Source organism: Mytilus californianus, unplaced genomic scaffold, assembly GCF_021869535.1.
Source record: "Mytilus californianus isolate M0D057914Y unplaced genomic scaffold, xbMytCali1.0.p SCAF_12, whole genome shotgun sequence".
Taxonomy (NCBI): Eukaryota; Metazoa; Mollusca; class Bivalvia; order Mytilida; family Mytilidae; genus Mytilus; species Mytilus californianus.
In genome coordinates, this window is record NW_026262604.1 from 25,126,216 (window position 1) to 25,152,795 (window position 26,580).

Here is a 26,580-nt window from a genome sequence, read left to right on the forward strand (position 1 = left end):
ATAAATTCTTAGTTTAAAAGTACAAACATTTAGAAAAGTTAACTGTAATGTGTTACATTTCCGGCTGCGTTGAAGACCCATTGGTGGCCTTTGGCTGTTATCTGCTCTTTGGTCGGGTTGTTGTCTCTTTGACATATTCCCCCATTTCCATTCTCAATTTTACAAGTTGTCCCCTTATTTTTAATCCTGTAGATGCGTGTGGTAAAACTTATAAATATTATTTGTAAAGAGCAGAAAAATATTTCATATAACATTGGACAATGCCTTAGAGTTAATACAAAACATATTTATTTCTTTTAATGCTATCACCTTGAAGCACTATTCTGTCATTTTAATGATTGATTTGTGTTTGTCAAATAAGATTAACTTCTAGTTGTTCCCCTTTGCCAGAAGAGGGCGTCCTACGATAACTTCCGTAAAACGAAAGCCAGCTGTCAGGATGGTTGCACGACTGTTTCTGTTGTTTTTATTTATTTTTGTCATAAATGCAGCAAATTTGAAGCCTAGATTTGAGTATAAATACAGTTTTAAAGGACCACATCTAGTGCAAAGCGATAATAGCATTCCTTTCTGGGAATACGGTGGAGGTAAGGTGTTGATATTCGGCGTGTTTTGGTTGGCAGTTTAGTACACGTGTAACTTGCCGGTCAACATATGGTCCGTGTTTACATTTTTTGCATGGAATTTTAAATTCTTAGAAATATTTCTTATAAACTTACCACGATCTGCAATGTAGTTTTAATTGATATATATGTTATTTTCCTAATGCAAAATTGAATTGCAGACTAGGACAGGCTGGGAAAGATCCTCATAAAATTATGGGTACTCTCCTCATTTACAGGTATTATACCGCAAAAAAAGTGTCAATTATCAGTGAAAATAATATAAAATATGGATTTATAGATATTTTCTGTCATGGTGCAAACATTAGGGGTCCAGGGTTTCCTTTTAGGGTATGTGTGATTGTTGGTAATGATTTTAAAAAAAAAAGCAACGATCATAATTGCAAGAAAACTGCAGTTAATTTCCATTCCTAAATCTATAGACGGCTCATGTTAAATCAAAATAAAACAAATCAGCTGAGTGATTATGCAACATCCTCATGACACAAATCATTGTAAAATGATAACTCAAACAATTGCTCTGTTTGCTGTCAAATTGTTTTGAATGTTAAATCCAAGGAGGTACAAAGTTGTCTTTGTATTCATTTCACTTAATCATTAGCAGTATTGGGTCTCACTAATTAGCGACAAGAAGAATAATTTTAGCGACAAGAAAACATTTTTTTTATTAAGATTACTAATATTCCAAATAAATATTAAAAAATATGCATTTGATTTTTTTTTATTATAAATATATGGGCAGGAATAAATTGATATTTTTTTTTATTATATTGATAGATGAAGAAATTAAACATTTGTGAGGAAGAAAGGGATTGTGTAGTTTTTTTATTATCTTGATAGATGAAGAAATTAAATAATTGTGAGGAAGAAAGGGATTGTGTAGTCCCAGATACGCTTTGAATTACATGTATATTGTAAGCGTGTTTACATTCATATCTAACACAATCGTTATACACTATGTACATGGTGGTTTGCCAATTTTTGAAGATGCTTTATTTGTAGAACTCCCAGCCACGCTTTGCCATCTGTATTATGTAAGCATGTGGTTCTACCTTGGGGTCCATATTTTTTTTAAATTTTTTTTAATTTTTTTATTTTGTAGTCATTATAGTAATATTTACATTCATATCTAACATAATCTTTATACATTTTGTCCATGGTGGTCCAATTTTGATAAGCCGTAGATTTTTTACCACTAAGGTTCACTGTATTTTAGCCCTTTTTGAAGATGTAGTATTTGCACTTTTAGTACGTTTCCTTTGACAAGGATTACGTGCACATGCACTTGTTTTGGGGATTGTCAGCCCACCATCTGTTGAAGTGGTGGACTCGGGGTTTGCGTTTAACTTTCTCCCATAAGTCAAGAATTTTTGCAATGCAAATGTCTTTTCTTTCTCCGATTTAATCTGCAAGAGAGATTTTGTGCATTGAAAATGACTTACTGAGGAGCTTAGCTCAAAGTCTCTATGTCCATAAAGTGCGCCATTGACAAGACTTTCTTGCAACTTTATTTCTTTGTGTATTTTATTAATCAACTCTGGAAGTTTCTCAGGCTTCCAATCTTGATTAAGTTTCAAGATGTGATTAATTGATTCACAATTGTTGTTTTTCCATTGCAATGGAATTCTTGACTCTGTTTTTCGTGCATTGTACACGTAATCCCTAATAGTAGGAATAACTTTTTGCATAAGGTATGGACCAACGAGGTCTTCATATTTTCTTTCTATTTCAGTTACCTTAGTGGAAAAATCTACCGTAGTATCTGCTTCTATCAGACCACTATCCCCAAACAAGTCTGATAAAATTTGTTTTGCGTTTTTGTCATTTAAGCCAACCTTAGTTCGCAAATGCCTAGTAACATTTTCACTCAAGTGTCTTGTGCACAAGGTTAGTTCAGAAAAACATTAAACTATTCATAAAGTTAATATGATAAATATCGTTAAATGAGGAAATACACAAAATAAAAATGATGAAAAATATTCACATTTATGTTTTCCTCTTGTTTGATTTTAGTTCTTTGTATTTCACAATTTGTGTCTATATTTTCTGGACAATGATGCACAAATAATGCATTTTGCAAGTTTATTATATATTGTACAAAGAGAGTTTTAAAAACAAATTATAAAATAAATATATTATTGTTCTAAAACACAAGTAAAATTAATATCATAATACGACAGGGTAAACGTAATACTTGCTGTTATACATAATAAATAATAAAATATCACAAATAAATGTAGCAATTAGATCTATGTTTCAAAATTTTTTTCTATCTATTTATTGATAGAATATTAACTTTCTTGTCGCTAAAATTGTTTTCTTTTGCATATTCTTTTAATTTAATATTTATTTTGAATAAGTAATTTTAATAAAAAAAAATGTTTTCTTGTCGCTAAATAGTCTTCTTGTCGCTTCTTGTCACCAAAATTATTCTTCTTGACGTTTCTTGACGCTTCTTGTCGCTAATTAGTGAGACCGGCAGTATTAGTTCTTGGTCACTTTAAAATCTTTGTTTTCCTTGTCAATCTCCATTGTTTTTTTACATGCAGCCCTCAAAAGTAGGTTTAAAGACCAGATATAAAATTTCATAGCCAGGAAATAATTTTCAGATGGCGTAAGAAATTTGTTATGAAAGTCTAGTCAGTAGAGCTAATGAAGACTAGATAAAAAAGCATATCACTAAATTTTCTATTATATAGAATAGTAGACATAAAATAAGTTTGTCTTAGTTCAAAGCAAATATTGCTTATAGTTAACCCTTGTACATCTTTTGTTCTGATCTTCTTTATTATACTAGTTAAATCAACATTGATAAAAGAAACACAATGACCAAACCATGACTAAGTTAACAAAAAAGTAAATATTCATTGAGGTTTGATAATAAATTTGGAATTTTCTTATAAATTTTCCAGTACCAGTTGCAGTTGTTGCTGCGATTTTACGCTTAATCGTAACATTAGAAGATGTACTTGGCTCTTCAGAAGCCAGAGTTTCTATAGAGGAACTCTCCGTCCCTTTCTTTTTGTTTCTTAGCTGGTGAAACATCTTTGTTTTGGGTCAAATGTGGGTAGTTGTTTTGAAAAATCTGGACAGCAACATCTGTTCGGCTGCCATGATGTATTGGCCCCAAAAACACTTCATCATGCGCTTGAATTTCCAGTTAAGTTAAGCGCTTTATCATGTTTATAGACCCCGTTAAGATTAAAAATACTTGAAATCATATTTAAGATTTAGCATACATTCAAGCGCTCGTATGACTGTGAATAAAACTTAATAAAATACGACCAGAGGCAGGTTGATTATCCAGAATTTTACGGTCGCCAGGTCCAAATAGTACCAGTCACCAAATGGCAATGCAATGTAATTTAGGTCGCTAGGACGCTTTATAGGTCGCCCAGGTGACTGTTTTAATAGCCTAAATTGTGGGCTGAGATGTGCAACTTGTAAATCACAAGTCTCCTTTATACTGATGTTGATGGGGACTTCACTTCGTAGGCAAGATATAGTGCCCTGTACTTGTACATTCCCATTGTTTGCATTTTGATTATTTTTCATTGTCTTGATTGTGTTTAAACTATGGAATGTGTTAATTCAAAATGTTTTCAACAGTACAATTAATTACTATACAGAAATATAAGGAGATGGGACCTAATGACAAGGATTTAAACAACTTCAGGTCAAGTATGGCCTTCAACAATGAGAAAACCAATTCTTTGTGTGTTTGGAATAGGGGGGGTACAAAGATTTGATTGTTTGTATATTAATCATGTTAATATGTACTATATTACAGTGACTAATCCAGTGTTATAAAAGGTCCATGTAGCCAAATAACACACTTCAGATAAGAACTATATGAGTTACAATATTAATTTACTATACTATGATAATCACTATGAACTGGTCAAAATCAGCTGGGACTCACCATTTCATTTCAAAAAGCGATGAGTCTCAGGACTCACATGAAAAATCCTAGTGAGAACCTAGCATTTTAAGTATTTAGAGAAGCGGTTGAATACAGATAAATATATAATTTTAAGAACGCGTCCCAATTCCAAGCTGTGACATGAAAACTCTCTGTAATGTAAGGGAGAATTCTCCAGAATTGGGATTCAGGGTTGGGCTATCAGAAAATTATTTAGTCCCCACAAAAGATGAATGGTTGGTGTTTTAGCTATATATATATTTTTTTTTCAACAAAAATCTGTTCAATTAGACATGCATGTAATTGGCATGCCTGTCCAGTGATGGAAATAAGCAGGGGCCAAATAGTTCATGATCCCTCTTGAATCTGCCTCTGATACCAGTCTGCACCAAAATATTTTCCAACTATATATATAGCTACTAGTTCGAAGACCAATATTGGGACATTTTTCTGTGTAAACAAAGTTTTGCAAATACATACATGTACTAATGCAAATGAAATTTTACTAGTCTGGAGCATCAGACTAGTCACTAGTGTCTAACTGTGCAGACTGTCAGTGATTTTGCTAGCGCTCGTCATTTTCGTCATTTACGAAACGGTTTTCAAAATGACGAAAGAATTCCAAATCAATTTCGTCACTTAAATTTGGAAAGAGTAAAAATATTTTCGCATGAAAATACTATAATTCTACCTGTCTTATTGTTTCTGACAAGTTTATGACTGAGACTGATACAGCTAATGTCTGTAAAATGTAGGTGTATATAATGCATATTGTTAACCTGAGTTATATCTAAGTAGTATTACAATGTTTTCTTGATTCAGGAATCTTTTAATTAGACCAATTCTTTAAAGTGCATGTCTATGTAAAGTTTCTGATAAGAAATTCTTTTACTGTAAACCACTTATTTGAAACAGATTGAAAAGTGTTGTTGAATCGAAACATTCATGGAAATGATTCTTTTCTTTCCTTTCTTTACAGATGCCATTGCAAGTGCAGACAACATCAGAATAACACCATCACTACGTAGCAAGAAAGGTAAGGTCACAATCAGTATCCAAGTGAGGATTTGACAATGACATAGTACTTTATCTCAAAAGAGGGCCCAGATGGGGTTTACAGAATAGAGAATAATGGGAAAAGTGCAGAATAAAGGAAAAAAAAAGAATAGACAAAAATAGTCAAAGAGATTAAAATAGAGAATAATCATAATAATAGGGTGCTAAAACATAAAGAATAAAGAAAAATGGTATAAAAAATAAAGAAATGAAGGACCCTCCATCATGTCAATCCTGAAACTCTCAAAAAGGCACTTTTAGTAAAACTGAAATGAAAAAACAACACAAGCATGTAAATGAAATTGTTAGAGTCAAATAGGGCGCTTTAATTTGATAAAAATTGGGAATAGTGTATTTAATTTGAATTTTTAAACTGATTTCTCATGTATGGTTTTTTAAATGGGCATTCCTGTAATTGTTGCCAGGGTAAGTTTATGTGATGAATGATTTATTTTGCTTTTTATTAGTGTTCCAACAGAGGAAGAACTGCCCATATGTTGAATATGTTAAATATGAAATTGATTATGTTTTGCATAATCATGTGTTAATCACAACATATTTCTTTACAATTGAGAAAATAAGAATTCATGAGTTTACACTATTCATAAGTACCCAAGCATTAAGCTGATTTTGTTGTAACATGTGTTAAGAAAATATTCTCCATGTATTCTTCACATTAAACAGTTCAAATTACATGGAATGTCATTCCTTATTTTAATTTTCCAATAATCTACATGCATATATTGTTACAATGTTGCATTTAGTTTGGTATAACTGCTCATAAATTACACAAGTTAAAAAGCAAGCATTTAAAGTTCTTAGTGAAAGTTCTTAAATAATTTTCAATATATTAATTTGAGTATGTGCTTAGAAAATTAATATCATGTAAGGAATATTCTATATATATGTATCTTAGCTTTTTATTTTTTATTATTTATCTTTTTATCAATATACATACATTAATTTTAAGGAATACAACTTTAAAATGGGCAGACAAACAAGGGGGATAATCTGCACAATTTTCTTCAAAGTATCTGAAATAAAAGACATTGTTACATGTAGATTGAAGTTACTTAAGTGAACAGTATGACTGACACTTAAACTGTCCAGTGAAGCCATGTAATTGTCCAAATTACCTCTATCCCCTTTTGTATTTGCTGACAAACCAATAATAAATAGTTGTACAATAATCATAAATTTTAGTGTTGTAAAAAGGAAAGGATTGCTCAATGTATAACGCAGGGCACCATAATAGCCAGGAAAAGGGGCACGGGGCATCAGATATAAGGGTATGGCACTGAACCCTGCAACAGGACAACTGCCAATCAATGTTAGCAGAAGAATAAATTTTAATGAGCTGCTGATATGCAGAAATATTTTTTTTGTGGCTTATTTTCTTCATTCTTTTATTTCATACATGCAAGTATCAATTATCATTGCACAAACATTTTTTTGTCTTTTCCTACAGAGTATTAAAAGTAGTGATGGATTCAGTTATTTTAGTAACATGATCTTGTTATCTCAATGACTGTAACTCCTGAAAGCTTTTTTCTGATAATCCACATCTTAAGTTGATATATTAGTGAATTATTTTGCAATGGAAAGATTTAATGGTAATTTAAGGCTATTATGTCTTAAATCCAAATCATTGTTCTTTTACTTTTCTATAGGATGGGCATGGTCAAAAAACCCTATCACCTTTGACCAGTGGTCAGTTGAGTGTGTATTTAAAGTGACCGGTAGAGGAAGAATTGGTGCTGATGGATTGGTATGTTGAACTTAAGACTGATATATTGAAAGATACATGTATATTAGATTTAAAATGTGTAAATTTCAAAAAAGTTTCCATTTTAAATTTTTGATATTGTGGTAAATATTTACATAAATTCCTTTTTACTTTTTACCATAGAAATATAAAGGAAATTTTCAGACTTTCAGTTTGAAATATTTTTATAACAATAACTCAAATTCACATTTAAAATCACTTTTGAAACTGGAGCAGGTAACTTTCTATCTGATCACAGTTAACTACAAGCCCTACCACCCAGGCCTGTTGTCTGGTCAGTAACATTTGCCTGAAAAGAGGCCTCCCATGATTATGAATTTTAGAAAATTTTATGGCAGACTGTTTTTCGAGCTAGTAAGTCTAAAAAGTTTTTGTAAAGACTGTAATCATGAAGATATTAGTTTTACCAACTGGAATGACATTTAAATTAATACCGGGTAAATAAAATTAAGCCTCAATATAATTACAAAATTATGACAAATTAAAACTTGATATAAATTACAGGCAGTGTGGTATACAACACAGAAGAGCCAAGAAGGAACAGTATATGGTAGTATAGATATGTGGAATGGACTAGGTGTCTTCATGGACTCATTTGATAATGATGGACAGGTGAATATCAATAGCAGTTTCTATATTCTTGGGTTAAACTTAAATTTCTAGTTATGCAAAATGCCAACCATTACGGTTTGTCCGTAATTGTTACAATTTTTTAGCCGAAATTATAGTGTTACGGCAACAGTCTACTTTTTACCGATTTCCGTTCATTTCGGGTCCTCAACTTTTTTTGTCGTTTAGATAATAATGTGATCATTTTGACGCTTGATTGTAGTTAATAATCAGGGAAGCGTAAGCGTTTGAGTGATTCAGAATATAAAACACTTTTGGGTTTCTCGGGACTTTCTATATGTTAAGTACGATTTATCCATTTCTTGTTAGATTCCGAATAAATAATGAACGCATTTGAAATGAGTCCCTTTTCCCTTACTTATATTCCCCTGTATTTGCTTTTCAATTGATTTCACGATGTCATCAGCAGGAACAAGTGCTTCTGCAGCAAAGAAAAGAAAATTGGGGCAACGTTTTTCGTCCTGAATATTCCATTGAGTTTCCTTGTCTTATAAAATCAATTTAGTCAGGTCAGGAAGAACAGAACTGACACTTGTACACGTCCAAATCTTTCTGTTTCAACTTTGTCGTCAATAATGGTTCTGAAAACATTCATGACCTCTACCAACAAAAAGTGCTACGACACACATATACAAATAAACAATTGAAAAGTGCTAAGTCACCAACATACCAGACACTCCAGAATTAGACTTTAGTTATACTATTGGAGGGAGATGGAGGGACATTTCAGGAAATTAAAATTTGTAATGACAGTACATGTAAGTTGAAACAGTTAATTTAGATTTGTTAAATAAACAAACAGGTATTAAAATAGCCAACTTTTTATTACAAGTCTTTAGTCCTCACTTGCTCATCAACTTTGCATCTAGTTGTCAAAAATAAAGGAAATAATTTGCCCGTCACTTTGCATCTAGTTGTTTATAGTATTATTATGGTAAAAAAAATGAATTACTGTGATTACTGAAAAAAATCACAAATTACTGAAATCTCAAATTTTGTTTACTGATTGCACCACAAAGGGGTTGGCATCTATGGTTATGCATCTTCATCATGCTTTTATAACATGTGTTTTAAGATGAGGCAAAAATGGGTGTAGAGGGGACTTCCAAAATCTCCCCACATGGCCCACAACCATCATACTTGCTTCGAATGCTTTTGCACATAACAATGTGACATACTACAATAAATGACTCAAGGTTCATGTCCAAAAATTTTAAAAAAGGTGGGAGGTTATAGTTTTCGGACAAGAACTCAAAAATGCTTTGAGCAGTTTTCATATAACTTTGGTGACTGGTTTATATCTATTAAAATAAGCTTCCTTTAGTTTTTTATAAATTTCTGAGGAGTTATGGAACTTTATTCATTGAAAAAAGTGATGGGTGTATCTTGCAATCATGGCACAGCTCTTTATTAAACTTCTTCCAATTAAATTGAAAAAAATATATCAGTCCTTTACACAAGCTAGAAAGCTGATCTTTCACATGTATACCTGATATTGAAAAAATCACAAATAATTATTCTTCTCTCTTAATTTTGTTGTAAAAATCATAATGACCAATGCATGCAATGAAAAACTTGGCTCAGAACCTAAATTTTGTTTTGTTTATTAATTAATTTTTTTTAAGTAAACTTTCAAAGTACAGTACCAAGTGGCTTGTACACAAATTGACTATAAGTTATGGTAAGTATGATTTTTTTCCAGCACAACAATCCTTATGTAATGGCTATGGTGAATGATGGAACTAAACAGTATGATCATCAAAGGTCAGTATTATGTGAAAACTAACTCACAAAAACATGAACATTAGTCATGTGAAAACTGACACCGGAAAAACATGCATATTTGTCATGTGTAAAAAAAATAACATGTAGGAAAAACACATATAAGACACGTGTAAAATACTAACACTGGAAAAACATGTGTATTAGTCATGTTTGAAAAATAACGCAGGAAAAACTTGCATATTAGTCACGTGTGAAAAATAACAGGAAAAACGTGTTTTAGTCACATGAAAAAAATAACACATGAAAAACATGCATATTAGTCACATGTGAAAAATAACACATGGAAACAAGCATATTAGTCAGATTGCTGCAATTAGGATTTTAGTCTGGAATTGTTGAATTATGTTTGCTTAATGTCCAGTGGCAAATATTTCATGCATGTTCAGGATGATCAACAGTTGTTAAATTGTGTCAATCCAACCTATCTTTTGACCTAGATTGTTTATGATTTTGAAATTTCAGACTATTTCAATATAAACATTTGTTTATATTTTGTTTTTAATGAATACTTAATTTAAAAGTATAGAAAATTCCTTCAAACTATGAGTTTTTTTTTTTTTATTTTTGTCTAAAAAAAAATCTTAATTTCTTTGCTCACAACACATGTTTGTGGAAAAATCTTCAATATAAAAATAAGGAGCTACAAGTGGTATGATTGCCAATTAGACAAATATGAACTAGAGTTTAAATGAAGTGGAAGTAAGCAATTATAGTTCACTGTACAGCCTTCAACAATGAGAAAAACCCATACCCTGTAGTCAGCTGTAATAGGCTCTGAAAAGAAAAATGTGAAACTATTCAAACAAGAAAACCAACGGCCTAATTTATACCAAATCAAAAGTATGTTCTAAACTAAAAGCTTGGAAAGTGAAAAACATACACTGTTTGAAATCAGCATAAAAACCAAAACTTGCAGATTGGTTGGTTTTTTTTTCATCCAGGAAGACCAGAGTTTGCACTAAATTCTCTGAAAAGATCAGATTGAAACTCAAGATACTAGCATACACAAGTAATTTTAAAGTGGAAATGATGTGAAAAGATTTTTTTTTCTGCTTCAAGCTTTTAATGAAAATAATGAGCATTAGTTTGGATCATGAAGTTTTAACCGTCTTGTAGCAGTATGGGTTTTGCTCATTTTTGAAGTCTGTATAGTGATGTATAATTGCTTAAATTCACATCATTGGGATTCTATTGGATAGTTGTCTCATTGGCAATCATACCACATCTCCTTATTTCAGGGATTCAAATTTGCTTTAAATATTGAAATGTCCAGGAACATTTGAAATTTTCAGTGAAAGGTTCTCCGTAAGAAATCAATGGTCATGTATAAAGCATCAGTGTAAAGAATGGTAGGTCCTTGACTTTTGTAATTTAGAAATGAAAAGTCCTCTCCTAGAAAAGACAGGTCCCGGACCTCGGACCCACACTAATTTGAACCCCTGTTGTTTTGTTTTGAACTTCCTTTGATTGAATTACATATAATTGTATATTACAGTGATGGTTCTCAGCAACAGCTTGGAGGATGTATGAGAGATTTCAGAAACAAGCCCTACCCTGTCAGAGTTAAAGTGGAATACTACAACAGAATATTGACTGTATGTACATTGTTTGATGTCATGTAATATTTTCTTCATCTTAAATAATGATAAATGAATGGATTATCCTATGAAGTCCAAGAGAATGGAAAACTCTTATTACATTTTATAAATTGAATCTTATTCGGGCTTTTTAAAATGACTTTCTGAAAAGAATTTCATGTATAGGCCTAGTATTCTTATTAATCTGGTAAATATAGGTAATGTAGAAAGAGAGACAAAAGATACCAAAAAGATTTTCAAACTCATAAAGTCAAAGACAAACTGTCAATGCCATGACAAAATAGGAAAAAAACAACCAACAGAGAAACTACAGTAGATACAAAACACAATGTGCTGTGACTGGTAGATTCAAAACACAATGGGCTGTGATTGGTAGTTTACATAATGTGGTAGCTCAAAAGTAACAGTGCTATAGATAGGTTTGGAATGACATAATTTGAGTTTGGGTTATTTCCCTTGGCCACCTTTTTTGAGGGATAATTGGTTGATTTTCTTATTTAACTAACCAAGTTGAAACATGCGATAGAAACAAGCCTGATAAGAGATCTTTACTACATTTATATTGTAGTGATTAATTGAGCAAGGCTAAAAGAAATAAAAAAAAAAGCTCAGAAAAAACCCACTTTTTTTTAAGACTAGCTGTCAGTATAACTAATTGAATTTGGCTGATTAATGAAGGAATTTGTGCACTAAGACCTCAAACATGGTGAGGAAAGGGGAGTAACTCTTGCTCACATTAGGTCAATAGAAACCTATCTATTTGTTCTAACAATTCATAAGTTTTACACAAGATGGACTGAAAAAACTTTTTGAAGAAACAAATTCTCACTCTGTTTACTCATAAGCTATAATATTTCTACATTATTGATGAGGCAATTTTAGAAATTAACATGCTTGCCAAAGCCAGTGTGTTCAAAATGTAAAATTTAGCTAGAAATTATTGCAACTCGCTCGTAACACCATGAACTAATTTTTATATATAATCCACACAAAAAATTCTAGATAATGCATTAAATGTATCTATGATCAGAAAATAAATATTATAGATAACACTGTATTCTGTATTCTTTAGGTATTTATCAACACTGGTCTGACTAATAACAAAGATGATTTTGAGTTATGTTTACGTCAAGAGAATGTAGATTTACCTAAAGGTGGATATTTTGGAATATCTGCTGCTACAGGTGGACTCGCTGGTAAGTTTGGTTAAAGTTATTTTGTGTAAAAAAAGGTATTTCTAGTAAAATAATAGTGTGTTGTTTTTTTTAGACGAGGTATGTTTTTTGAAAAAAAAGGTGTTTCATGTGGTATATATATATTATTTGAAAATAATATTTTAGCTCTTGAAAGATCAGGCAATGTTTTAAGCCAATATTTTAATACAATTTGGAAATTATCATTGAAAAAAAATCTAGCAAAACATTTTTAATGATACATAGTCAGTCACCTTGTTCTATTTTTGTCGAGCCTTCGACTTTTGTCGAAAAAGTGAGACATAGCGATCCTACATTCCGTCGGCGTCGTCGGCGGCGTCCACAAATATTCACTGTGTGGTTAAAGTTTTTGAAATTTTAATAACTTTCTAAAACTATCCTGTAATTCTACCAAGCTTGGACAGAAGCTTGTTTATGATCATAAGATAGTATCCAGAATTTTGTAAAAAAAAAATTCCTGTTTTTCCGTATTTTACTTATAAATGGACTTAGTTTTTCTGCCAGGAAACATTACATTCACTCTGTGGTTAAAGTTTTTAAAATTTTAATAACTTTCTAAAACTATCCTGGATTTGTACCAAACTTGGCCAGATGCTTGTTTATGATCATAAGATAGTATCCAGAAGTAAATTTAAAAAAAAAAAAATCCTGTTTTTCTGTATTTTCTTATAAATGGACTTAGTTTTTCTGCCAGGAAACATTACATTCACTCTGTGGTTAAAGTTTTTAAAATTTTATAACTTTCTTAAACTATCCTGGATTTGTACCAAACATGGCCAGATGCTTGTTTATGATCAAAATTTAGTATCTAGAAGGAAATTTTTATTAAAATTTTGTACTTGTTTATCCATATTTTACTTATAAATGGACTTAGTTTTTCTTCCAGTTAACATTACATACAGTCTGCAGTTAAATTTTTAAAATTATTTATTAAGATTCATAAACTATCCTGGATTTTTACCAAACTTGGACAGAAGCTGCTTACAATAAAAAAAATTGTATCGAGAGGAATATTTTTATTAAATTTTTTCCTCATATCATTTTTGTTGAGCCTGCGATTAATAGCAAAAGTAGGCGCGACACTGGGTTCCGCGGAACCCTTACGACTTTTTCAGAAAAATACTTGTTCTAAAGCTTTAGGATCAGCAGTTATATTATCTTTAAATTTGCTTTAAGAACCTTGTCTTTTTTGTTTTGATGCAATTGAACTTTTCCTTTTTCAGATGACCATGATGTGGTTGCATTCTTAACCCATTCTCTACATGATGCTGATCAACTGGTAATTAATCTTTAATTCTAAAATAATAACGTTGCATGTTTGTTTCATAAGAATCGATACTTTCATGTGCAATATACAAAATGTGCTTCTGTCAACGCTTTTACACCCCAATAAGATTTCAAAAAGAAGCATTCAATTCTTATATAAAGCCTTAGGGCATTCCATTAAAATGTATGTGAGAGGGTAGGAAGGGAAGTTTAATTATTGAATGTGGGTCATGGGACTTTTTTCAGTATGCGTCTATTACCATTATGCAAAATTATCTAAAAAATGGTTCTTGGTTGTAGGGATATTTTGAAAGTCCCTTCCTACCCTCCCACATACATTTTAATGGAATAGCCCTTATCATACCCTCTCTGTATCAGATTCTGACGGTTGTAATACATATAAAAAAATTCATACCATTCCATATTAGAATAGAGAATATACCAGGGTTATCATAAAAAACCATACATCAAATAAAAACCAATAATACCATGGCCAAAAGAAATTAGACCAAAAAAACTTTTGAACTGTTTCACAATTTTCATGTTGGAGCTTCCAGGGCCAAAAGAAATTAGACCAAAAAAAACTTTTGAACTGTTTCACAATTTTCATGTTGGGGCTTCCATGGCCAAAAGAAATCAGACCAAATAAACTTTTGAAACTGTTTCACATTTTTCATGTTGGGGCTTTTTTTAGCCAACTATACGGTATGGGTTTTGTCATTGTTGAAGGCCTTAGAGTTGCCTATAATTGCTTACATGCACTTCACTTGAACTCTGGTGAATAGTTGTCTTATTGACAATCATACCAAATCTTAATTTAACAATAAAAATTGTTTATAAAATAACCATTGAGCAACACTAATCTTCTCAAAAATTTGGTTGAGCTCAGGTGCCACGGAAGGGTAAGTAGTTCCTGTTCCATATAAGAATCAGCATGTACTGTAAATTCATTTTTTTTCACCAGCAAAAATTTTCGTGAACCGAGGGAAAAAGTATTTTGGGGATACTGAATTTCATAGTTTGATAAATTCTGTGCACAAGTGTTTAATGAATTTCTATTCTATGAACACTTGAATTCTTGGTTTCACTTTAACATCCGATATCCACGAAAAAAATAACCATCAATATCAATGCAATGAATAAAACACATTTGGTTTATGGAAAGTGTATAATGTTTCAGGGGAGTTGCTTTTCAGCTGATTTGATAATTTGTTGCTTTCAAGGTTAGGGACAGGGTAAAGCGCTCACAAATTTTAAATTCTGTCACATTCTTGATGTATCTGTCCCAAGCCAGGAAACTGTAATCTAATGGTTGTCATTGGTTGCTGTCTGCCATGTTTGCTTTTCTATTTCATTTTTGTAGTGCATTAAACAGGCCATTTGTTTTCTCTTTTGAAGGGGAGTTGAAGGTAAAATGGGAAAAAAAGTAAAGTAATAAAGTAAATAAAAATCAATATCAAAATGGGTGTCAAATAAACAATATATACAAATGAATAGTTTCTATATTTTGAAGTTTTTAACTAACAAGAAATGTTATAGATAGATTTGTGTTTTCTACACAGGCAGCAAAGACACAAGTTTCTGAACAAGAAAGACAGAAATATGAGAACGAGTTTGATACCTATTATAAAGAATTAGAAAAAAATAAACAAGAGTAAGTATACTAATTTCTCTGGAATGATTTACATTTCCAGACAGATGATTGTTTATTTTATAATCAGTTGTGTTTTACTTGATCACAGTTCTTCATTGGTCAAATTCAATAATACTGATGTAAAAATTCTCTCTTTCCTCTGATTTCACTATTGTTACAGGATCTCTGCAGATCATTAAAAAAGAAAGATAATTTTTGCTTGCATATTATTTAAAATATCATGGAAGAAACAGATTCCACCACCATATATCTAGCATAAGTATGATTCTTCTCTCAATTGTGACATATTGAATATTTAAATCACTTTGTGCTTTAAATTTGTATTATAAATATTGCTATTTTTCAGGTATAAAGAGCAACATCCAGATCAAGTTCGCCAAGATTATGAAGGAGAGGTAAATAGAAAAATATCTACGTTCATAGTTACTGTATTTAGAATTTTCACCATTAGTTTATTTTCCCTTATGATGTTAAGATGATAAAATCTTAAAAATGTATTCTCATGTAAATCTAATCTTTTTTGGAAGATAAGAATTATTGACTAGCAAATGCAAAAAATAAAACATCAAAAACATTATTGGACTTAGAAATTGCAATCTCCACAAAGATTAATCACTGAGTGTTAATCTGTTTTCTCTAATTCTTACCCAATTTATGCCTTTCCTGACCTGTTGATTATTTTTATTTAATCAACGTGTGGTACGTTTGATCTCAGTTCTCCATTGGTCAAAATTCAATTATGACATCATATTTTCTTGCTTTCCTCTGAATTTCCTATTGTGACGTCATGGAAAAAGGCGACCATGTCTGATGACGTCACATAGAAAGAGCACAACTTTTTTGTAGATCATTCGAAAAGAAGGATTAAAATTGTCTGTATATCGTCTAAAAATTATTAGAGAAACAGATTCTACCACAAAATCTTGTGCAATACGATATTTATCCACTCTCAACAGTTAAATTTAAAATTATTAAAATGCTCAGCGAGCCTCACGTTTTAAATTTGAAAATTTAACTGTCTCGAGTGGTTAAATATTGTATCACACTTGATGCAGTGGTAGAATGTATATTTCTCAAACAAATTTATTTAACTGAAATTCACATACGTTAACTTGTGACCAAATTTATTCTGTTGATGAAGTACAGTCAAACCTTGTGTCGAACTCGGATGAGTCCTGGTAATTTCTCGGTCCTGGTAAAATTCCTGTTTGATCAATGCATAATTACCTCTGATGAGTCGAACTCGGTTGATTCGAATACTCGGTTAAGTCGAGTAAATTTTATAGTCCAGTCGAAGTAAAACTAATGTAAATTGACCCCAATGTCTCGAAGTTTGTAAGTAAGAATTTTCGAAAGATGCAGACCTAATGATAAAAATTCAAATCGAATGTATTTCTGATGTCACCTAATCATATTCAAAAGAGATTAAAGCTGAGTAAACATATTTGTTTGTTTAACAGTTAAAATGACATGTTTATGGTGAGCGCTAATTAACACCTTCGTTGATGTTAGTGTGTTGAACATTTTTCACCTGAGATAAAAACGAAAGGAATTTAAATGACCTAAGCCAGGATTAAATGAATCTTTAGATTTAAAACTCATTAATTACAATAAATAAAGGATTAGGACAATTATAACAAATTCATGATAATTTAATGTAAACATAGGTAAAGCAGACCACCTCATCAGAGACCGTTCAGAACTTATTTCGTGCCGCGAGTGATTTCATAATTTATAGTGACTGACCTTTGTAAATATTTATGTATACTATTGATTTTATTTGTGCATGATTTGTATCTGTACTTGTGTGTTTAATTATTACGAAGGACCAAAAAAATGAAGATTGAAAACACAATCATAAAGTGTCATATCGAAAAAAAGGCACACTTTCATTGTATCTAGTTTACACAAATCTTATACTGTATTTCATGCATTACAAATTTATAACAACACACTCGACCTCGGATGAGTTGAATACTTTGGTCCGGTCCCTTCAACTTCAACACAACGAGGTTCGACTGTACTCAATTTGCCAACTTATTTTTGTGGATATTTATTGTGGTGTTCAGCTCTTTATTGTCGACATCTTGATGATTTGTTTTGTGAGTTTTAAATATCTTGATGGATTGATATTTATAAGAGAAGATTCACAACTGTTTATTTTCACGTTGTTTTTTCTGCTTGCAAAAATTTATTAGTATTCAATATTATTTTGTTTTAAATAAAAAGTAGGTAATGCTAAAAACACATAAGGGGCAGATTAATGGATTGATAGTGGCATACTATTTATATAGTGTCTGAAAGTTGTTCATTACCAGATAATTTTTATCCATTCAGTTAAATATATATAAATATCTTAAATATAAATTGTATTCTTTTGTTTTTAGTTTGATAATCAGGGTGAGAGAGAATTAAGGATGATATTTGAAGGACAGAATTCTATCCACCATGCTGTTAAAGAACTGAGAAAAACATTAGACGAGTTATTAGGTAGACAGGAAATGGTTCTTACAAGAGTGAGTCAGTTGTCAACAGGTGGCGCTGTACAAGCTCCACAAGGTGGTGCTCAACAGGTTAGTTGTGATCAATTATTTTTATACCAAACAAAGGATCTGTACAAAGAATTATTTCGTATGATAGATGAATTATTTGAATATTCTCAAAAATGCTTTAATCTAGACAGTATTTTTTTCCATCAGCTCAAATAAGATTTGCAATTTCAGAAAATGATGTGTTATGGGTATATATATTTTTTAAAGCATATTCAGCCAATGGTATCATGTGTCATTATTTCAACATTCTGGTTTAAACAGTTTTTCTAGATTTTCTATACAATAAAAGGGTTAATGCATGAATATTAATGAATCATATCCCTCACAAGTTCATGCAATATATTATTAGTTACATAGTGTGCTAGTGACCTAATACGATATATATGGGGTCAGTAAATTCCATATGGGGTGAGAGGGAAGCTGGAATCCCCATATGGAATTTACTGACCCCATATATATATCGTATTAGGTCACTAGCACTCTATGTAACAAATTTATCTTGCCGACTATCTTAACATGTGGTATTTAGACTAGTGGCCTTTCAAAATGATCAAGTCTTCAATACCGTTAGTATTAAGAATCTACTTCCATTGGTCTATACAAAAACAAATGCCAACAATAACAACTTGTTAGCCTTAAATGTGTTTTATGAATTTATTTCAATTGTTCATCATCAATTTCTTTGTCTATTGAAACCTTTAAGATTTTTCCTCAATACCGTGTTGTTTTTATAAAGGGACGTAACACCACTACTAACCGTGTATTGAAATAAGCCCTGCCTACTAACCCAATATGGAATATACACGGTCTCCACACGGTTGCTTTTAACCAATCATATTCCTAGAAATGAATAGGAAGTCAGATAAATTTTCATCTCAGGACAATGTTCACCAAAATACATGCCATAACCCTATAATACTGTTATAATGGTACAACAATTTATAAATACATACATTGAAATACTTTAGTTTAAACATATTTTATTCAGAAAATAATCTGAAATGGATCGAATAGCAGGCTAAAGCATATATACATCCTCTCCAATACAAAACAACAAACAACATGTGGAAAATATTCAAATGAATAAAGACAAATACATTCTAAGGGAAATAACTCAATAATATAACATAATAATGGATAAATGCATAAACGTGTTATGGAGAAAATTATAATAAGCTGACGGGAATCCTATAAGAAAATATATAAAATAAATAATAACAAGTATCTAATTTAGTTGTTGAATACTGTTTTCTATTGTTAGGTTTTATATTTATTACTTCCTCAATCAGAGAACAAATTTAACCATTTGAAATACTTTAAAACTATATCAATTATTTGTTTGGACATTGCAGCAGATGGGAGGAGGAGGAGTTCCACTGTTAGATACTATAAAAAGACATGAAGTAGATAGAGTTATGAATAATCAAAATGATTTAATACAGAGTGCTAGAGAAATGAGGTAAGCTTAACACCATTTACTGGGGATTCATTTATTTTCTTTGGAAACAATTTTCGAAGATTGAGTAAAACTTGCATTTTTGTGGATATTTAATTTTGTGGTTTTGCCAAATTCTGCATGCAAGTCTATAGAAAAGGAGTAGGTTCAGTAAGACCCCATTTTGGCCCCAATTTATAGCAGTTTTACAAAATTGTTAAAATGTAAACTTTTAGCTATTTATTGGAAAGTAGAATACTTCTGTTACATAAATATGTACTGTTTTTGACAATACAATGGACATATATCGGGTACTAGCATCATTAAGTCATGCTAAATTACTGAAATCTTTACAATTTTAGCATTTGAGTTAATTATTAGACATTTTCTGTCTTAAATGGAAGTGGCCGAATTTGTGTTCATTCTTAATATTTAAATGTAAGTTGTATTTGATGATAATAATAACATATATAAAGGTTGATAGTGAACGTGGATGCGGCCACTTTCATTTTTGACAAAAACCATCTGAATAATGACTTAATTTGGCATATTTGATAGATTTTTCATATCTAAGCTTGAATTTGAGCGTCTTTAATGACTAAGTCAGTTCAAATCTTTCACATAAACTAATTGAATCGACTGAAGTAGACACTTTAAAAGTGTTTGAAAAGTGTTGAAAATCTTTCATCAGATGAATCTGAAATTTGAGGCCAAAATCAGCCCTTACTGGACCTACTCCATTGTAATTCATTGAACATTTAAACTCATGGTTCACCTTTACCAACGAGATTGATGAAAATTGGTATCACAAGAATGATAATGAACCCACAGTTTTAAGTTTTTTTGTTGGGTTTCTGTCCATCCATACTTTGTATATCCAACTCAAATAAACCAGGAACTCATTTATAAGGAACAAAGATTGATTTTAAACATATAATTTTTTTTTGGTTTTTGGTCACGTGATTTGTCAGGTATGGCGTAGCATTCACTTTGCTATGTCTACAGAAATGAGGTAAGAATGGGTATATCACAACTGCTCACAAATTGTTAAGTTCAATCTAATGTTACTTTTAAGTACATATTTTATTTATTTTGTTATATCAGAAACATTATTTCTTTAACCAATTGAAAGCATTGGTGGCTAAGGGGTTTAGATGGTCAACATTTAGCTTTAGAATGCAGATCCATAATATTAATAAAAGAAGATGTGAGGTATACATCAATGAGATAGCTACAGAAATCCAATAAAAAACTAAACAGGTCTATAGCTCGCTATGTGGTATGGGTTTTGCTCATTATTGAAGGCTGCACATTGACCTATTGGTCTCTGATGGAGAGTTGTCTCATTGGCAATCATACCACATCTTATTTTTATCTAGACATCTTGAAGCATTGCGTAATTCAAAAACTTAATTAATAATTATGTCTTTTTCAGAACATTATTAAACGATATACAAAATAGAGCCAACGTTATACAACAGAACATGGGCCAGGGCGGAGGAGCTGGGGGCGGGGGTGGTGGCATCCCACATCATACACAACAAGCTATATCAGAGTTACAGGAACATATGAAATATGTCAGACAAGATGTAGTTAATTTAGTTAATAGACCACAGGTAAGAAAATACTATAGTAAGACACAATTTACTCTATATCCACCGTGCTTGCAAATATGGCAGTATTTGTTCACAAGATGTAGTTAATTTAGTAAATAAGCCATAGGTAAGAAAATACATATACAATGGTACAGTATACTTTATATTTGGAGTGATATACACCACAAGTAAGGAATTTCAATAAAACTACACAATGAACTAAATGTATTTTTAGTGTTAAATACTCATTGCTGGTAAATGTGGCATTGTTTTGTTTACAAGATGGAGTTAATTTTGTTACTAGGCTATAGGTAAGAAAGTACTATACAACAACACAATTTAAGTTCATATTTAGAGTACTATGTTCATATCACTGGCAAGTTAAGAATCAATGCAGTGTATTCAAGAGTGTTGATCTTCCAGAACATGCATGAAATATTTGACACAGGATGTGAAGCAAACAACAATCAATCATCAAGAGTTTTAACCCTCAACCATGATAAACTTTCTAGGTTTCACTATGATCCTTAGAATTATTAAGTTGGATTGAACCTAAGTTACAAGCATAAATGACTTATAATCTAAATATGTTGAAGGGGAGATAATCAAACTTGCTTTCTTCAATATACTATTAGTATTGCAAGTGGGGATATCCTTTTGCGAGTTCACTCAGTTTTAGTTCTTACAGTTTGAAATTGGTTGCAATGATAAAATAACAAAATATAGTGCTAATTTGTTAAATTATTTTATTAAAGTTTTGTTAGATAAATGCCATGACTGTTTATGTCTCTGACAGTGTAAATAAAGTATAAATAGTTAAAATTAATACTTTTTCAATTATTTAAATAAAGTTTAATTTTGATTGGTGATTATTATTATGGATTCTATTTTTAGGCAGCTGGAGGTGTCGCCTGTCCACCACCATTAGCAGTGTCCTGTATAACACCAACATTATTTTTTGTTTCAATAATAGCACAATTTGTATTATTAATAGCATATATGGTTTATCGGTGAGTATTTTAATTGATTGGTACTTCTTTTGAGTAATTAACCAAGAAAATATTATAATTAGATTTTCGTTGATAGATAAAATTGAGAATGGAAATGGGGAATGTGTCAAAGAGACAACAACCTGCCCAAAGTGCAGACAACAGCCCAAGTCCACAATGGGTCTTCAACACAGCGAGAAAATCCCACACCTGGAGGCAGGCTTTAGCTGGCCCCTAAACAAAAATTTGTTCTAGTTCTGTGAAAATGGACGTCACACTAAACTCTGAAACATATAATAGAACTAAAATTAAAAAAACATACAATACTAACAAAGTCCAGAGGCTCCTGACTTTGGACAGGCACAAAAATGCGGCGTGGTTAAGGATGTTTTGGGTATAGAAATATGGTTACTGGGACTTCTCCTGTCTGGCAGTAAGAGTTAGCATGGAAAATTTGTCAGCAAACATTATGCCAATTTAGTTTTATCAAATTACTTTGCAAGGGCCATGTTATTATTCTTCTTTTATTTATCCAATTAAGACCTTTAAACTTTTACATGAAAGGACAAGTGACTATGCAAAAACTGAGTTATTGGAAACCTCGAATTTTGTTTTACCTTAAAAGTGATAAATTGAGTAATTTTCATTGTAAAATACAAATTTATACATGAGCCTTAAACTGCTTTATTGTATAATTATTGTCTTGTTTTGCAGGTCAAATAAAGAAGCACAGGCAAAGAAGTTTTATTAGGAGATATTGTTATTTATATTGGTATGAATGTGAAGATGAATGAGAGAAAATATGTGATGAAGTTCAAGATCATGACAGATATTTTATGAAGTTCAAGATCACAATTTTTAAAGTGCTCAGGGTCTCTTATATGGAGCATTAATAGATATTTACTACTTGGTTGATTATTAAACTTGATTCTTATCGATAAAACTGAGGAAATATTTAGACAAAAAGAAGATCTGATTTTTTATAGGTCTTTTTCAAAAGTGTTTTAACAGAAAAACAGACAAATGAATGCACTTTTTGTAAACTCATAAACTCATAAATGATTTCAATTATGTAATGTTGACAAGATAATTATATATATATAAACCAATACTATTTTTTTATGCAAATGAACTTTGTTTATATCAATCACATTTTCGTGTCTGTAGTGAAATAGTGCTTGGTTTTGCATGTTATAGGGATTTCTAGATAAGAAAAAAATTTTCTCATTTAAAACCAATATTTTGATCATTTAAAAAAAAAATTATACTTCTCATGAGAAAAATTTTCTGTTACTTAAGAATGTACAAAAGTGCTTTTGAGGCATATTTGATGCGGTTGAAAACAATATTTTTTTCTTGTTTTATGGCAAAATGTACATTAAATATCAATCTTGATGACATTCCCATATATTAACATTCCCTTTGACTTAGCTGTTAAAAAGATGGATTTCAACATTTATCTTCCAGAATGGTGTATTTTTCTTTTTAGAAATATTATACAATGTCTGGATGAACTAGGAATTTGAAATACATGTACCATCTTTTTGGAAAAATTACAGCCTCACGTCTACAAAAATATCATTTCAGATAGTGTCACTTTCAAGCAATAAATTACCATTATGTTAAAAGACTCTTTGGAGAACACTGTAAATATTGGTAATCCTTTTAGAAAGAAAAAAAATCTTAATCCTTTAATAAGATTTATGAAAATATGCATGAACTGACTAGAGCTTTTAGATGTGCTAGGTAAAATCATCTTGATTTGATGAGTTGATATTCACATTTAAAACATCAATGTAGAAATTTAGCTGATTTTTTGTAAGTTTATATATTGGAGAGTCACAAATCAAAAACTGATTTTATATTGTTAATTCAAGAAACTCTTAAGGCTGCATCAAATTGTTTGATATATAATTATATTACTTATATTATTTAAGTTTGAATTTTAAATAGAAATTGACAGTTAAATAAAGATATCTGTTCAGCTTTTACAGTTAAATAAAGATATCTGTTCAGCTTTTACAGTTAAAGAAAGATATTTTTTTAGCATTAGCTGATGCAAGATTGAAGATTTAGTTAATTTTTAATTTAGATCAAGTTGACAAAAAAAATTGAAAATATGAATGAAATATGTCACAAATAGATGAAGAAAAATATACCCCATAGAATTTTTATGCCATTAATTTTATGAATGTTGATGTTTTCATAAGGACTTGTTGTTGTTAACGAATTTTGTTGTCAAGAACATGGTGCTAATCACGGTAAAGAAGATGCTTGAGTAGAACTATAAATTTTATAAAACAAATTAGAATAGATGTAGATTTTTGTATATCTTGATTCAAGATCAGCATTATGTTTTCAAGCAATCTGCTTAAAATACAGATCCTGCTTCCAATCTATGCTTACAAGGATCTGAAAATGCTCCATTCTACATTATGTTTTAACGACCTTTCCGGATCCTCTGGTTTTGTTGGAATGATACAGCACCTTCAAAAATTTGAAGGCTGAAATTTCATTGGCTGATGTAACTATTTCCAGAACGGAAAATAAAATGGAGTGTTGTCAGATCCTAATAAGCAAAGATTGGACACAGGATATGTTTTTTATTCAGATTGGTTTTCAAGTTAATACAGGTAGCAAAATCATTGTTACATCATAGCTATTTACTCTTTCTCTATGTGAAAGATAAATGACTATCTTTTGTAACTATATGATACAGCTGTGTAGTTTACAGATGATATTTATAAATTTTAATATGTTTTGTGTGATATAGAGTAAAATGATGTTTGTTTACATATCTGGGTATATCTCTAAACCCTTTGATAAAAATTACCTCTTTCTTGCTAGTTATTCCTAATGAGAAAAAAAATTATAAGAATTCAAATGTTTATAATTAGCTCAAAAGCTTATCAATTTCACAGCTGTATAGAATTTAAACTTGGAACCTAAGTAAAAAAGTAGTTATGCCCCAAAATTGTCATTTTGGTCTGCAATATCAACAACTTCAATATATATTTTATTTTCATTGAAATAGAATTTTAATTGGCTTTATGTTTGTATCATTCTTATCATTACCATGTTCAGTTCTAAATCTTATTTGGTGCAATATATTTCTATCAGTGCTTCTTGCAGTTTTAGACTGAAATGTATATTTTCTGAGTGGTCTTGCCTTGTTTAACTTAATGGTGCAATCAGTTATAAAGCATTTTCAATTTTAGTCAGGTTGGCAATTTATTTTATTTTTGTTCTTTTTCAAATTCGTTTTTCTTTTCTGTTGGTTCTGAAATGTATAATCCTGTATATTTTGTAATTTGCTAAAATTTGAATAGCTTATTTTATAGATATAAAAAGGCTAGTTAATAGATTAATTTAATGTTTATAAAGTTCTATAAATACATTATAGTGTAACCATTGTAGCAATTATGTAGGTGAAATAAATTTAGTCGATCTGATTATGATTAGAAATCTCTATGTAGTTTTTAGTAATAAATATCATTTAGAATTCTGGGGATCAAACTATTAAGCAAAATAATTTCAAATCCCCAGGACCCACCAATTATTGAAAATTTATAAACTTTGCTCAAAATACCCCACCTTCAATGCCAAATTTAGATAAATTAAGTGCAAGTCCGACGAATGTACAATGAAGCCTTTTACTATTATATTGTATTCATTCAGAATTAATAGTACTCCCCCACCTCAGAAAATATGTGACAGTGAAATCTATAAATAAAAGTGATGCAATTTATTTTACTGTATAAATTAAGGACAACAGTTAATATTGGTAATTGACTCATAATAAATAAATTTCTATAATAAAAAATTCGATTTTGAAGGTTATTAGAAGGAATTTGAATATATACTTTCATAATATGTTATAGACGTTACATAAGAAACAAAATCAGACACCATATTTTAATGAAAATGCTGTGTCTTTCATGAACTCTGTAGTTTTAGCAGACCTTCTCTGGCTTGTGTTATGTAAAATTATTTTATGTAAATTGCAATTTTCACTGTCTTTTTATATTGCCAAAATATTATTCTGTATAAAAACTGCATCATAATTATTGTGCACTTTATTAGCGTTAAAAAAAAACCTTTCTTGAACAAGCATAATATTCATATAACGTTGACTAAAGATCTGTATGGTGCTTTGAACATTAAATATGCATTCTTTTATTTCCATATTTTGATAAACTGCTATCATTTGAATTATGTCGATTTGATAAAAAAAAAAAAGAAGAATAACCTTCATATTATGTCTCAAAAAAATTGATAAAAGCAGTATTAAATTATAGGAAACATATATTTGAGTTAAATGATATGGTCTTAAAAAATGGTGATTGTATTGCTTTTTAAATGAATTCAGATATTTGATAAATGCATTTGACTAAAACTGTTTTTTTTTTATTAAGAGAAAAATGAAGAACAAAAACAGGTTCCTTTTCACTGAGACAACATAATTTTGTTGAAAC

General features: G+C 30.6%; 1 protein-coding gene across 1 annotated transcript; it reads left to right on the plus strand.

Annotated features, from left to right (window-relative positions):
* The first annotated feature begins 405 nt into the window (after window positions 1-405).
* On the plus strand, window positions 406-25,787 carry LOC127721607 (protein ERGIC-53-like). The gene is made up of 15 exons (XM_052228369.1): window positions 406-587; window positions 5,525-5,581; window positions 7,272-7,369; window positions 7,892-7,999; window positions 9,720-9,781; window positions 11,298-11,397; window positions 12,473-12,596; window positions 13,838-13,893; window positions 15,443-15,534; window positions 15,881-15,929; window positions 17,922-18,107; window positions 19,439-19,545; window positions 20,957-21,137; window positions 22,011-22,126; window positions 22,820-25,787. The coding sequence occupies exons 1-15, from the start codon at window positions 440-442 to the stop codon at window positions 22,854-22,856; spliced, it is 1,521 nt and encodes a 506-aa protein (XP_052084329.1). The 5' UTR covers window positions 406-439; the 3' UTR covers window positions 22,857-25,787.
* Window positions 25,788-26,580: the final 793 nt, after the last annotated feature.